We start from the raw sequence: 13,345 nt of genomic DNA on the forward strand, positions 1-13,345 counted from the left end.
TTTATTTCTTCACAACTTCATCCCACTCATTCAATCAACTCAAATATTTAATAAAGCTGTTTTTTTACTTTTCCTTTTTTTTTTTTAATTTGCATTTCTCTTTTATTATAAAATAATTGCAAAATATTATTTTTTTTATTAACAAAACCACATGCATATATTAGCGAAAAAAAAAAAAAAAGACTAGATTTTTAACATGATTCTACGATGAATGTGACCCCTAAGAATGCATCAATACTAAAAAAATCCATTAATAAAAAGGAAGTTCATAGAATGCACCAACACTCAAGAATCTACTAATCAAAAGAAACTATAAGGGTTTTAATGATGAAGCTCTTGAAAAAACCTCTCAAGTGTGATTGTGCTATTTAAAAACAGAACCCTAAAATATTAAAACTCAACCTTGATCATTTCAAGCAAGAACAAAATTGATTCAGACTTTATAATCCAATATCTTGCCAACTTATTTATTCTTAATTAAAATATAAAATTAAACAAAGTGTTATCCTTCTATGAACAAAACATTAAATAAATAAATAAATAAATTGATTTGTAACATTTTATCCATTGTTATCTAAAAACAAAATCTTAAAATATAAAAACTCAACAATGGTCATTTTAAGCGAAACACACGGTTGATAAAACTGATTTTGCGTTTACAATCCAATATCTTCTCAACTTACTTATTCTGAATTAAGACATAAAATTATACAAAGTGAAGGTGAACAAAACATAAAAAAATAAAAAAATTGATTTGTAATTTTTTATCAATTGTTTTCAAGTAAATTAAAAAATAATGAGATGAAATATATTGATTTCTTTTTGAATATTTGAATAAATTTTCTAAACAGAGAAAATGTTTCTATTTATTCTATAATGATATATAATGAGATAATAATTTTTTTTTTTTTGAAAACCTTTTCTAATATTAAAAGGAAACGAATAATAGAAATTGCACTTTCTATAAAAATGCATACCATGTAATTATTATTAATTATAAGAAAAAATTTAAACCCTACCAAATATATCCACTTTTTCCAAATAAATAATAATTTTGTTTATTTAATAAAATGCAATTATCTTGCATATCATTAAGTCTATGAAGAAACTAAATTAAAGAAACAACTCAGGCAGCATCATTTTTCTATCAGCACATGTATATGATTCGGAGAGATGACCATACTTCTGTATCACTCTCTTCATTTTTTTCTGTATCCATAATGTCGGTGAGATTTTCTGAGCAGCACAAATTCGAAAGTTGAAGTGGGTATCGGAGAAAATATTAATAGAATTCTCAGGTGCCCAGAGACTCCTCCACACGGAGGCATCAGCACTCAGCAGAGTTCAATCTTCATACCGTGATGGAGCAGATTGGGGCGGAAGATACGATGGGGTTGTCTTCAAATCCAAAGAACCCGCTCCATCAACCTTCAAAGTCAAGACTTGGTGGTTTTAGAACCATGCCCTTCATTATAGGTAATCACTATAAGGGGTGCTGCACAGGTGATTAGTAAGTTCAGAATTTTATTTTATTTTTGGTGATTTTTTTTTTTTTTGGTTGCAGTGAATGAGGTTTTTGAGAGAATTTCAAGCTTGGGTCTGATGCCCAACATGATATTATACTTGATGAGGGGATATAACATGAAAGCTGTAGATGGGTCTAACGTTTTGTTCATTTGGTCTGCTGTTACCCATGCGTTGGCCATTTTTGGAGCTTTTCTCTCTGATGCTTACTTGGGTCGGTTCAGGGTCATCGCTCTCGGGTCTTTCTCTAGCCTTACTGTAAGTCGAGTTCTGGTTTTCTTCTATTTTCTGTATTTTTTTTATGGTCTGTTTGTTTCCCGGGAAATTGCAGGAGAGGAAGAGGTGTAGAGTTTTTTTAGATAGTTGAATGGACCATCCTTTGAATGGGTACAAAATTCTGAATTCCCTCTATGTGGTTGCTGATAAAAACCAAGTCTCACAGTTTATAATTGAATTAAAAATGGGAAACTCCGCTAAACCATGCAAATTGGTTCTAAGTAATGAAATATTTAAGATTCAAACTTTGGATTTCTTTTCTTGTCTTAGATTTTCCCAGCAGCCAACCAGAGGGGGAAATAATTTCCTCTTGGCCTCGTTTTGTTAACCTGTTTCATCATATTTATGTGTAATTGGGTAGAACGATTCCTATTAACAACCAAAATTTTACTTTTCTCTGGAAACTGAAAACATTTTCTCCCAAGACAAGCATGTGCTCATCGATATTGATTTTCAAAATCTAATGGTGCTCAGTTTTGCTTTGTTTCAATAGGGGATGATTTTACTCTGGTTCACAGCGGTGATTCCAGGGATGAAACCTCAGCCATGTGAACAATTTAAAGATGATTGCAACCCTGCAACACCAGCCCAACTTGCAGTACTGTTCTCTTCTTTTGGGCTAATTTCAATTGGGGCTGGTTGCATCAGACCTTGTTCAATGGCCTTTGGTGCAGACCAATTGGATAAAGAAAACCCCGATAGCGAGAGGATCTTGGACAGCTTCTTCAATTGGTACTATGCTTCTTCTGCAATGTCAACAGTGATTTCTTTAACAATTATCGTGTACATTCAAGATCACTTGGGGTGGAATTTCGGGTTTGGAGTTCCTGCAATTCTCATGTTCTTCTCTGCCCTCATGTTCTTATTTGGTTCTTCGCTTTATGTCAAAGAGAAGCCGAGCTCGAGCTTGTTTACTGGATTTGTTCAAGTTCCTTTTGTGGCATTCAAGAATAGACACCTCAATCCTCCTTGTGATTCTGATGAATATTACCATCATAGTCATGACAAGAAGCTCACTCCAACCAATCAATTAAGGTATTGTCATTATCAGCATTATCGCCATCACTGATTTGTCGTTAGTACCTAGCATTCTTGACAATTGTCGCTTTAAGATTCTATTAATTTCTTTCTTGAAGCTGATAACCAAAGTTTTCTTGGATCTTCCGAGTACATGACACCAAATGTATATTATAAGCTACATTTTTTTTTTCCTAATAGTAATTTCACTGTTCTTGATATGTATATACATTACTTGTGACACCAAGTCATTCCCAAATCCTGAATTTCATGGGCTTTGTTACTATGTACCTAGGTGGCTAAACAGAGCTTGCATGATCAGAGATCCTGGGAGAGACTTGAGCTCAGATGGGTCAGATCCAAATTCATGGAGTATCTGCTCAGTGGAACAAGTGGAGTCCCTCAAAACCCTTCTAAGACTCATCCCCATATGGTCCACAGGCATCATGATCCTAGTGAGCATGGGCCAGACTTCATTTACCACACTCCAAGCAAACACCATGGACCGGTACCTCACCCCAAATTTTAAAATCCCAGCAGCATCCTTTGCTGTGTCCACAGTCGTCGTTCTCACGATATGGATTCCCATCTATGACATTGTACTTGTTCCCATACTAGCAAGATACACTGGCTGCCCTCGTGGTCTCAGCATGAAATTCAGAATGGGAATCGGGTTGGTACTTTCTTGCGTGGCCATGGCTGTGGGAGCAATAACAGAAAGCGTGAGACGGAGAATCGCCAATGAACAAGGCCTGGATGAGCAACCAGCTGCCACATTGAACATGTCTGCAATGTGGCTTCTGCCGCAGTTCATCCTGTTTGGATTCGCCGAGGCTTTTAGTGCAATTGGGCAGATTGAGTTTTATTATTCCCAGTTCTCCAAGAGCATGTCAAGCATTGCAGTGGCTCTCTTCACTGTTGGGATAGCTGGTTCCAACTTGGTGGGAAGTCTTCTGGTGAATGTTGTGAATAGTGTCACAAGCAAAGGTGGTAAGGAAAGCTGGTTGTCAAGCAACCTTAATAAAGGTCACTTGGATTATTATTACTGGCTGATTACCATCTTGTGTTTGATTAACATCATTTATTTTCTTGTTTGTTGTTGGTCTTATGGGCCTTTTGAGGATGAAAAACCTGGCATCTCTGATGAGGGAGAAGCTAATATTGAGTATAGGGCTTTACCTTCATCTTGATTTATATACATTCCTTTTAATGGATGACAGTGACTTACAAATATACATATATGATTGACATGCTTCTGTGGTGCTCTCTCTTTTGGTTTACTACAATATCATTTGTTTTATGTAACTTGAATTAATTCAATTCTAATGATAGAGAATAATTCTGTTACGATGCAACAATGTAGTTCTTAAGTTAAGTGGATGAGTTACTCAACGATGGTCAAATATCATAAAAGATTAACTTACCCTCATTATACATCAATTGATTTTTAGATGAAATAATCAAAACCGAATCAAAAAATTCGTATCAAAACTAGGGTCATAGTTTCGAGCCCCGGGTTTTCATATAAAAGGGAGGGAGACCTAGGGGTTGTCAAGTAATAGAATCAAATTTTTTTTTTGGATCAAACTATAGAACTTCGTTTTATGATTTATAATGAAAGCTAAGATCTAAAGGCTATATATTTTGTTTTATATTAATTTAATCATTATATAATTAAATTTATTGGAGAATGCTAGAAAATTTTATGAGAGATTTTTCAAAACTGTCAATAAAAAGGTTGAATATGGTTAGATCAAGGGTTTTATTTATTTTGTTTTTTATTTTCATTTTTTGAAATATACAAAGAATGAATAATGATAAACATTAAGAAAAAAAAACAAAAAAAAACTCATTCCCATGGCAAATGAAGGGAGGCATTACGAGTCGATTATTGTAATTTTAGATTTCAAGTAGAATTCAACATTTGAATAGATGAGTTTAATATAAAAATCTTGAAGGTAAAAGGTGAAGTTGGATTTTCAAAAATAAATTCAATATAATGTTTTCAAAAAAATAAATTTAGTGTAAAAATAAAACAAAGTGACATATTTTTTTTTATGTATTTTTCAAACAACCAAAATTTTAATATATTTCTTCTTTTTCCGAGGCTTCATGTTAAGGCATCAAAGTCCGTTTCAGAAGCTCATTTTTGGAACATTAATATTCAAGTCAGTTGTTGATTTTTGTAATGGAGCCCACCACTACTAAAAATAAACAAAATAAGAGATGTTTCTAAATAAAAAATAAAAATCAAATTTTCATAAAAATAAAATAAATAAAATTTTCAAAATAATAAAATTCATATTTGTTAGAAAGTATCTCAAATCTTTAGGAAAGTTGTTAGAAATATCTCTATACTTATTTTAAGTTATGAGGAGATCGAAAATGGTTATGACTTATGAGATGGAGATGAACTTGTAGAAAACTATACCGGATGAATAGAGATGTAATGAAAAACAAGAGATACTCAGTGGAGCAGGAGGCTTGTGGTTTATGGTATAGATATAAGCGGAGAAATAAGAGATGTTTTGAAAACTCAATAATTATATTTGATCTATCCTTTATAATATTTTTTATTGTATAATGAAAATTTTCTCTTTCATTAGCTAAACCACGTCATGTAACTTTGTGTGATTGTTTTATTTTTATATTCTTAAATTAACATCATTTGCATTAAAGTTTTCGTTAGTACAATAAATTGATATAAGAGCTTCCGCATATTCAACGGTATGGACATCTCATTTCCTACTAATGATTTAGCTATTGTTCAATATCATCTTGACTTATCAAATTTTCTTCGTTTATCTTTCAACCAGAAAATACATCAAATGTTTATTTGAAAAATGGATCCCCAAATCACTTAGTTGAGAAACTTTAAGAAACTACATTTGTTTAAAAAAAAAAAATCATACTCAATCTCATTAATAAAATTATATTCATCCTCATCAACAAGAAACATTATTGCAGTTAAATAACTGAGTGATCTGCGGAAAATCATCTCAAGCCCCATTCCTTAATTTTAAAATATGGACCTTTTACAGTTCTTTAATTAGTTCTCTGATAATGGAGACCAGTTGTGGAGTCTTACTTTTTCAGTTTTTGCTTCCTTTGGAAAGGGTGACAAACAAGACGAAATAAACAAAGAGCTTCATTTTCTGATCAAACTCCACTCTATTGACCAATTGAGTGGAAATGGTGATTGGGAGTCTGCCACTTCTGCTGCCCAATGCCCACATTCCCGAAGAAATAAAGAGAGAGGGTGAGAGCTGTGAAACACTTCACCATTTAGCAAGCTCCAAATTCTTACTGTGATGGAGCAGATAATAGCAGAAGACCAGATGGGGTTCGCTCCAAATCCTAACAGGTCACGCTATCCACCTCCAAAGCCAAGATATGGTGGTTTCAGAACAATGCCCTTCATTATAGGTGAAAAACATATGTGGGTGTAAGCTCAGAAACATTCATTTGTTTTTCTGTGTTTTTTTATTTGTGTGATTTTTGATGCAGTGAATCAGTCTTTGGAGAAAGTTGCAGGGTTTGGTATAATGCCCAACATGATATTTTATCTCATGAATGGGTATCATATGGAAGCTGCAACTGGGTCAACCATTTTGTTCACTTGGTCTGCTTTTTCCAAATCCTTGGCCGTTTTTGGAGCTCTTCTCTCTGATTTTTACCTGGGTCGGTTTAGGGTCATCGCCTTTGGGTCCTTCTCTAGCCTTCTTGTAAGTAAACTTCTGGGTTTTCTTCAAATTTCTTTTAGGTATGAATCTGTTTGTTTCATGAAGTTAAAACATCAAGATGTATGAAGCCTTTTGCTGAGGAAAAAACAGTTTTAAATAAATGGAAAACTCATCCTAGGCTAAATGGTCCTTAATAATTTCTTTAGGCCTCATTATCTTAAGGTGTTGTTCATCATAATTGTTGGTAATACACCTGAAAATTGTTTGTTTCCTGGAAAAATATTTCAATCAAAAGAAGCAGACCTCATCCATTTTGATTTTCAAACTTCAATGTTGCTCAAGTTTGCTTTGTTTCAACAGGGGATCACACTACTCTGGTTAACTGCCATGATTCCATGGTTGAAACCTCCCCCATGTGACCAATTGAATGATAATTGCAACTCTGCAACACCAGCCCAACTTGCTGTCTTATTCACTTCTCTTGGGCTAATCTCAGTTGGAGCTGGCTGCATCAGACCTTGTTCGATAGCCTTTGGTGCAGACCAATTAGACAATAAAGAAAACCCCGATAATGACACAGTCTTGCAAAGCTTCTTCAATTGGTATTATGCTTCCATTGGAGTATCAACAGTGATAGCTTTAACATTTATAGCATACATTCAAGATCACTTGGGATGGAAATTCGGGTTTGGAGTTCCTGTAATTCTCATGGTCTTCTCTGCTCTCATGTTTGTCCTTGGCTCGTCTCTTTACATCAGAGTGAAGCCTGGCAAGAACTTGCTTACTGGATTTGTTCAAGTTTTAGTGGTGGCGTTTAAGAACAGATGCCTAACTCTTCCAACTGATTCTGTTGGATATTACAATCACAGCAGTGATCCCAAATTCCTTGCTCCAACTAGTGAGTTAAGGTATAGTCATTATCAGCTTCATGACTCAATTATTTTATGACTTGTTCAGGTATCATGATACTAAATTATTCGTGAAATTAAATGCTCGGTCACAATCTCATTGTTTCTGTTTCTTTACTAAGAATATGAGTCCATGGTTCACAAACCCTACTTTATTTCTGTTTGTAGGTGCCTGAACAAAGCTTGCATAATCAGGGATCCCAACAGAGACTTAAACTCAGATGGGTCGACTTCAAATCCATGGAGTCTTTGTTCAGTGGAACTAGTAGAGTCAGTCAAATCTCTTCTTAGAGTCATTCCCCTATGGTCCACAGGTATCATGATCCTAATGAGCATGGAGCAGACTTCATTTTCCACTCTCCAAGCAAACACCATGGATAGACATATTACCCCAAATTTTGAAATCCCAGCAGGGACATTTTCAGTGTTCACAATCATCACTCTTACAATATGGTTACCAGTTTATGACTGCCTACTTGTTCCCATATTGGCAAGATACACTGGCCAGCTGCGCGGCCTCAGCCCCAAAGTTCGAATGGGAATAGGGTTGGTATTGTCTTGCATGGCCATGGCAGTGGCAGCAGCAACTGAAATGATAAGACGGAGAATTGCCACTAAACAAGGACTAGAAGACCAACCTGCTGCCACAGTGAACATGTCTGCACTGTGGCTACTTCCACAATATGTCCTTCTTGGACTGGCCGAAGCTTTTAATGGAATTGGGCAGAATGAGTTTTATTACTCTCAGTTTCCCAAGAGCATGTCAAGCCTGGCAGGGGCTCTTTTCACACTTGGACTGGCTCTATCTAGCTTTGCAGGAAGTCTCCTGGTGAATGTTGTGAATAGTGTCACAACCAAAGGAGGGAAGGAAAGCTGGTTGTCAAGCAACCTCAATAAAGGTCACTTGGATTATTATTATGGACTGATTGCTGTATTGGGTATGATTAACTTCATTTACTTTCTTGTTTGTTGTCGGTTATATGGACCTTGTGAGGATGAAAAGACTAAACTCTCTGGTGAGGTGGAAGTTGATCAATTTCTGTATAGTGCTTTGCCTTCATCTTGATGTGTATACATGTCTTTCATCTGTACCAAATTATCAATGCTATTGGGATGCTTTCCCTCATGTCTCCGCTTTTGTTCTTTTCCTTTTTGTCATTTGTATATGCAGAAGTGAACCAAGCTGATTCCCTCAATGGTTTTATAGTCATGTCCAAAAGGCAGTGGGGGCAATAAGCGAACTAGCTAGATAACCATTCTTGAGAACCAAAGCTCATTTCTTAGGAGGTGCGGGTTACCATACTTAACAACCCCTCTCCCAACACGAGGCTCTTGTGAGCTAAACCCATGACCAAACTCCGGTTTCAATTATTGATCCCAAGACTTCAACCACCATTCGAAAACTAAATGCTTCTGAACAATTCTTTTATCACAAAAGAAAAAGTGAAAAGAAACAAGGGCCGGAAAGAATGTGGAGGTTCAGGGAGGGGTGGACCACCTGTAGAACGCCTTCATCCTACAGATGATGACAACAAAAATGATGACAAATTAATGTAGGCAGCTTCTTCAAATTTATGCACAACAAACACTTGGCATCTTTATTCATTCATTACTTCTCAATCAACGTTAGACAGCATCATAGTACGGACGATGAATGTTTTCTTTTTCACTTGCCAAAGGAGTACTGTGGTCCTCGGACCCCCATACTCTACCCATTATAGTTGGGTGTTTGTTTTCCTCCGAAAAGATAGAAATCTTAGACCTCCTAAGATTTACCTTTAATAAAATTAAAGACAAAATGCATTTAGACAGAAGATCTTATGAAAATATGTTTAGAAATTGAAAAGTATTTATAAGATTTTCATGCTGGAATTAACAGAAAAATAGTTGCTTTCCTTGCTAATTTCATTTATTTTTATTAAAATGTTTTCTCAAGCTTTTGTACTTGTTCATCATTTTTATTTCCGTTAAAATCTCAGCTAAATAAGATCTTATGAATTATAGTTTAATAAATCATAATAGATCTACAAAATTCACCAAATGTCATTGTGATAAAAAGCATCTTACTAAATTGCTTGCAATGTTGAGTTGTTTTGGTAATACCTTGTTACTTTATATTGGTACTAACACCTTGAATCTTTTCTCTGCTTACTCTCTCATATTAAGTAGATGTTTTGAAAATTAACTTAATAATTTAAAGTGACTTAATATCTTAATTTAAGGTATTAAGTATTAAGAATGTTTGATAAAATAACTTAATAGTATGACTTAAAGTAAAAAACAACTTTAAATAATAAATAAAAACAATTAACTTATTCTTAAATTTACATGTTTATTTTACCTTTTTACTTTCATTTGTCTTAATTACTTTTATGATCTCCTTTACTACTCTAATACCTCCTTTGCCCTAGTTATAATTTATAAGGGTAAAAATGTCAATTTAATGATTTAAAATAAGTTTTAAGTTAATTTTATCAAATAACCTTAATACTTAAAGTAAGAATTAAGTAATAAGTTTTAAATCAACAATTTAAGTATAATTTAACTTTAAATTAACTTAAATCATTAAGTAACAAAAATTAAGTTTTATCAAATACTCCATAAATTTTTGTATGAATGATGAAAACCTTACAAACATAAAATGAGTGGAGAGACGGACCAAGATTCCTTTTATATCATTTCAAGTGACATTTCATCAAAAGTCATAAATGGATACTTTCTTCTAACTTATACAAATCTATCTTTTCCATTTCCATATAGTATTTATTGTATATGAAAACTTTAATGTAAATATATGATTTTGGTCCTTATATCTTGTATGCAATTTAATAAGTTTATAACTTTGACCATAACTTTGAATTTTTTCATACACCTTATATATTTAATCTTTGCACATACATTAATAGACTGCGACTTCATGAATCCTCAGAATACGGGAATTAGCTCAATCTGGTCTTGAAAACCACAATCCCAACAATTTCATATGAATTGAACCCAAATAGATCCATGGTTTTACGGCCATAACGATGGTCTTATTGATTCCAGGTAACAGTGGCACAAAGTACTTATTTTCATAGGCTATGCATGCCTCATACTTGATAAAGACATAATTAGGAGCAACTCCATGAGATTAAGAAACAAAGCTGGCGTGGAAGCTGGCTGCGGACAGTTGCTTAATGAATTCAACCACAACAGTGACGGAATTGTTAGCGGCAAGAGAAGTAAAGGTAGCAGCCTCATTTGACTGGGCAGACCCACCTCCGGCCAAGTCGGAAAGAGCCCGGAAGGCGATGAAGGCTACTCTCTGCTGCAGACAGATGAGTGCAACCGCTGCGCTTTCCATGTCCACAGGGCTTACCTGGAATTTATCGTATATGAAGGCACGGTAAGCCGCATTGTCTAGATAAATGCTTGCGCTTGTTCCTCTTAATACACTCACCACCTTTGGTGTCTCAGTCAAACATGTGGTTGAGTTCACACACCCCTCCAGCTCCAAAGCCTGAGAACCAAACATAACTTAAGTAGAAGAATGAAAGCTCTCTTGTTTTGTGAGGTAGAAAAGACCTTACCAATAGGTTTTGGGAAAGCTGAAAGTAGAGGGAGTCAACAGGAACCCAAAAGGCATGTTCCCTTTCCTCAGGAGTTCCATCCACAGGGAACACTTCCTCTGGTTGATACCAAACATTGTTCAACAGGTTGTCATAGGAACTGCTGCTGCTCACATTTACTGTATAATTTGCAAACTTTAAGTACCCAATCTCCCTGGTGTAGTCCCCATTTTCTTCCAAAGCTATCTCATCCTCAGGCCCATCTCCATACCTCTGCCCCCATCACATAACTTCAATTAAAACCAAATTTTATACCCCAAACCCACTCACCCCTATTACCTTGAAAGTACAAGAAATATGAAAGCTAGAAAGTGGTGACTACTACCTGCCAATTCCAAAGAGCAGTATGAGCCCAATACTGAGGAATGGTGACATCTCCAATATTCAGAGATGGGTTTGCATTCCCAGCTATCCCATAGTGCACTACTCCTTCTATATCAAAGGTACTCAACAATAGCTGGGTAGTTATTCCTGCATTTATCTGCATTATAAACCCAAAATGATAAGGAATATATTCATCATAAAACTGCAGAAAAAAAATAGAAAACTTGAAAAAAAAAAAAATCATAATTAGAAGCTAAAAGAAGAGAAAATTCAACTTGAAACGAAAAAATAATACCATGCTCAGTCCTGTCATGACCAATATGACTTTCTTGTCAGCAATGGTCCCAAATCGAAACCTTCTACCTTCACACACAGAATAACATACATGCAAAAAAAATATGTGAAGTTAAACTAAATTAAACTAGGGTATAACAGAAAGTAGGTCTTTTTCATCGAACCCAAATCCAGCCAGCTAAATCTAGCTACCTGCAAAATCTATGGTTAGGTTACTGGCTGTGTAGTTTGGAGATTGAAGAAGAGGGTTCATCTCAAAGAGGTTAGGGATGACCAACCCTAAATAAGGTCCATTCCTGTTAGCCTCATCGATCATTTCTTGGGTTTCTTCTCGTATTAATGCACCATTTCCTTCTTGTGCATGCATTATCATTGCAGCACAGAGAAGCATCACAACAACTTCATAGTTTCTCATTTTCCTTAGGCTTGAGTATGGATCAACAGCTACGAACCAGTATTTATAGGACAAATATTGTATGTAATTATCTTATTAAATTTAGCAGCGCCAACCCATGTGAAAAGTATGCCCTACCAACTAAGGCATAAGTAAAATATATATGAGAGTTGCATCAAGAATCGATTCTCAAGCACAATATCATGTGGTTGTAGTACTTGTATACAACCTTGAATTATTTCATGAGCCATGATACAAATACAAACAAGGAGAGGCTATGCCAATACCTAATCCAGTGCTTGGGTTGTGTCTTTTTTTCGGTGTAAGTTCTTCCTGGAGTTTGGTAGGAATGTAGAATATATGGACTGAGTCATCCTCACGGGATAGTAGTGGTGCCTTTGGACCACATTTCCTGGATTTTGTTAGGATTGTAGAATATGTGCTGAGTCATCTTCACGGGGATAGTAGTGATGCCTTTGGATCACATGGGAATGACTCTAGAGATGAAATTTAGGGGAAGTTATGAGTTCTTGAATCTCATTCATGCATGTTAATTTTTCTTAATTTATGGGTGAAGGAAATTCCGTGCTAATAATTAAGTTAGATATCCATTATTAACCACTACATGATCTCTAATAAATTTTAAGAAGGTTAAATATCTTAATGTTATTTGTTTGTACTATTAATTAGCAAATTCACGTTTGTTGGAAGATTGTTAGTAGTAACTAATCCATGTATATAATAACTAGAACACTTATCAACAAGTGTACTTTTGATCTGCTCTATTTTTCCATCTGTTATATATCTTTGTGGTTTTCTCTCAAAGAGCTGCTGTGCATCTCTCCTCCGTTTCCATGGAACTAGAAAGATCATCTTCTTCTACTATGCATCTTGCCTCCAACTTCACCCATCAGACAATGCCATCGATGAATCTTGCATTTACCGTTAGATTTGATAGATTAAATTATTTATTAAGGTGAATTTAAATGCTCAACATTATCATCATGAATGGTCTTGAGGAGATGATCCATGACAAGATCCCTACTCCTTCTCGGTACGTTTCTTGGTGACTCAAAGATCCCCTACTCCTTCACGGTTTCTTGGTGACTCAAATATCATAAATGATCCATGACAAGATCTCTATTGTGACATCCCACATTGGATAGGGGAGAAAGTTTCTGGCGCTATATAAGTATGAACTCCTTGTAATCTTGTAGACATGTTTTAAACCGTGAAAACCCCTTTGAGTCCAAAGCGGACAATATAAATTGTATCAGAGTCTATCCCCGACTTTAGTGTGGACTTTATTTGGCCTTT

General features: G+C 35.2%; 3 protein-coding genes across 3 annotated transcripts; 2 read left to right on the plus strand and 1 right to left on the minus strand.

Moving 5' to 3' along the window:
• Window positions 1–1,361: 1,361 nt before the first annotated feature.
• Window positions 1,362–4,007, plus strand: LOC100250921 (protein NRT1/ PTR FAMILY 1.1-like). Its single transcript, XM_010650503.3, has 4 exons — window positions 1,362–1,476; window positions 1,565–1,782; window positions 2,294–2,835; window positions 3,113–4,007. The coding sequence occupies exons 1-4, from the start codon at window positions 1,362–1,364 to the stop codon at window positions 4,005–4,007; spliced, it is 1,770 nt and encodes a 589-aa protein (XP_010648805.1).
• Window positions 4,008–6,128: 2,121 nt separating this feature from the next.
• LOC100245775 (protein NRT1/ PTR FAMILY 1.2) lies at window positions 6,129–8,474 on the plus strand. Its single transcript, XM_010650504.3, has 4 exons — window positions 6,129–6,243; window positions 6,325–6,542; window positions 6,861–7,408; window positions 7,577–8,474. The coding sequence occupies exons 1-4, from the start codon at window positions 6,129–6,131 to the stop codon at window positions 8,472–8,474; spliced, it is 1,779 nt and encodes a 592-aa protein (XP_010648806.3).
• A 1,889-nt stretch (window positions 8,475–10,363) lies between these two features.
• LOC100242385 (bark storage protein A) lies at window positions 10,364–12,149 on the minus strand. The gene is made up of 5 exons (XM_002283949.5): window positions 11,827–12,149; window positions 11,636–11,703; window positions 11,342–11,497; window positions 10,978–11,229; window positions 10,364–10,907 (listed from the first exon to the last, which is right to left on the minus strand). The coding sequence occupies exons 1-5, from the start codon at window positions 12,047–12,049 to the stop codon at window positions 10,539–10,541; spliced, it is 1,068 nt and encodes a 355-aa protein (XP_002283985.1). The 5' UTR covers window positions 12,050–12,149; the 3' UTR covers window positions 10,364–10,538.
• Window positions 12,150–13,345: the final 1,196 nt, after the last annotated feature.

This window comes from Vitis vinifera, chromosome 4 (assembly GCF_030704535.1).
Source record: "Vitis vinifera cultivar Pinot Noir 40024 chromosome 4, ASM3070453v1".
Lineage (NCBI taxonomy): Eukaryota > Viridiplantae > Streptophyta > Magnoliopsida > Vitales > Vitaceae > Vitis > Vitis vinifera.

Excerpts from the sequence above, each read along its gene's own strand:
- LOC100250921 (XM_010650503.3), top strand. The coding sequence starts at position 1,362 with ATGGAGCAGATTGGGGCGGAAGATACGATGGGGTTGTCTTCAAATCCA. Across the intron at positions 1,477-1,564 it reads AACCATGCCCTTCATTATAG|TGAATGAGGTTTTTGAGAGA; the intron begins GTAATCACTATA and ends TTTTGGTTGCAG. Across the intron at positions 1,783-2,293 it reads GGTCTTTCTCTAGCCTTACT|GGGATGATTTTACTCTGGTT; the intron begins GTAAGTCGAGTT and ends TTGTTTCAATAG.
- LOC100242385 (XM_002283949.5), bottom strand. The coding sequence starts at position 12,049 with ATGAGAAACTATGAAGTTGTTGTGATGCTTCTCTGTGCTGCAATGATA. Across the intron at positions 11,230-11,341 it reads CTGCTCTTTGGAATTGGCAG|AGGTATGGAGATGGGCCTGA; the intron begins GTAGTAGTCACC and ends TGATGGGGGCAG. Across the intron at positions 10,908-10,977 it reads AGCTTTCCCAAAACCTATTG|GCTTTGGAGCTGGAGGGGTG; the intron begins GTAAGGTCTTTT and ends TTTGGTTCTCAG.
- LOC100245775 (XM_010650504.3), top strand. The coding sequence starts at position 6,129 with ATGGAGCAGATAATAGCAGAAGACCAGATGGGGTTCGCTCCAAATCCT. Across the intron at positions 6,543-6,860 it reads GGTCCTTCTCTAGCCTTCTT|GGGATCACACTACTCTGGTT; the intron begins GTAAGTAAACTT and ends TTGTTTCAACAG. Across the intron at positions 7,409-7,576 it reads GCTCCAACTAGTGAGTTAAG|GTGCCTGAACAAAGCTTGCA; the intron begins GTATAGTCATTA and ends TTCTGTTTGTAG.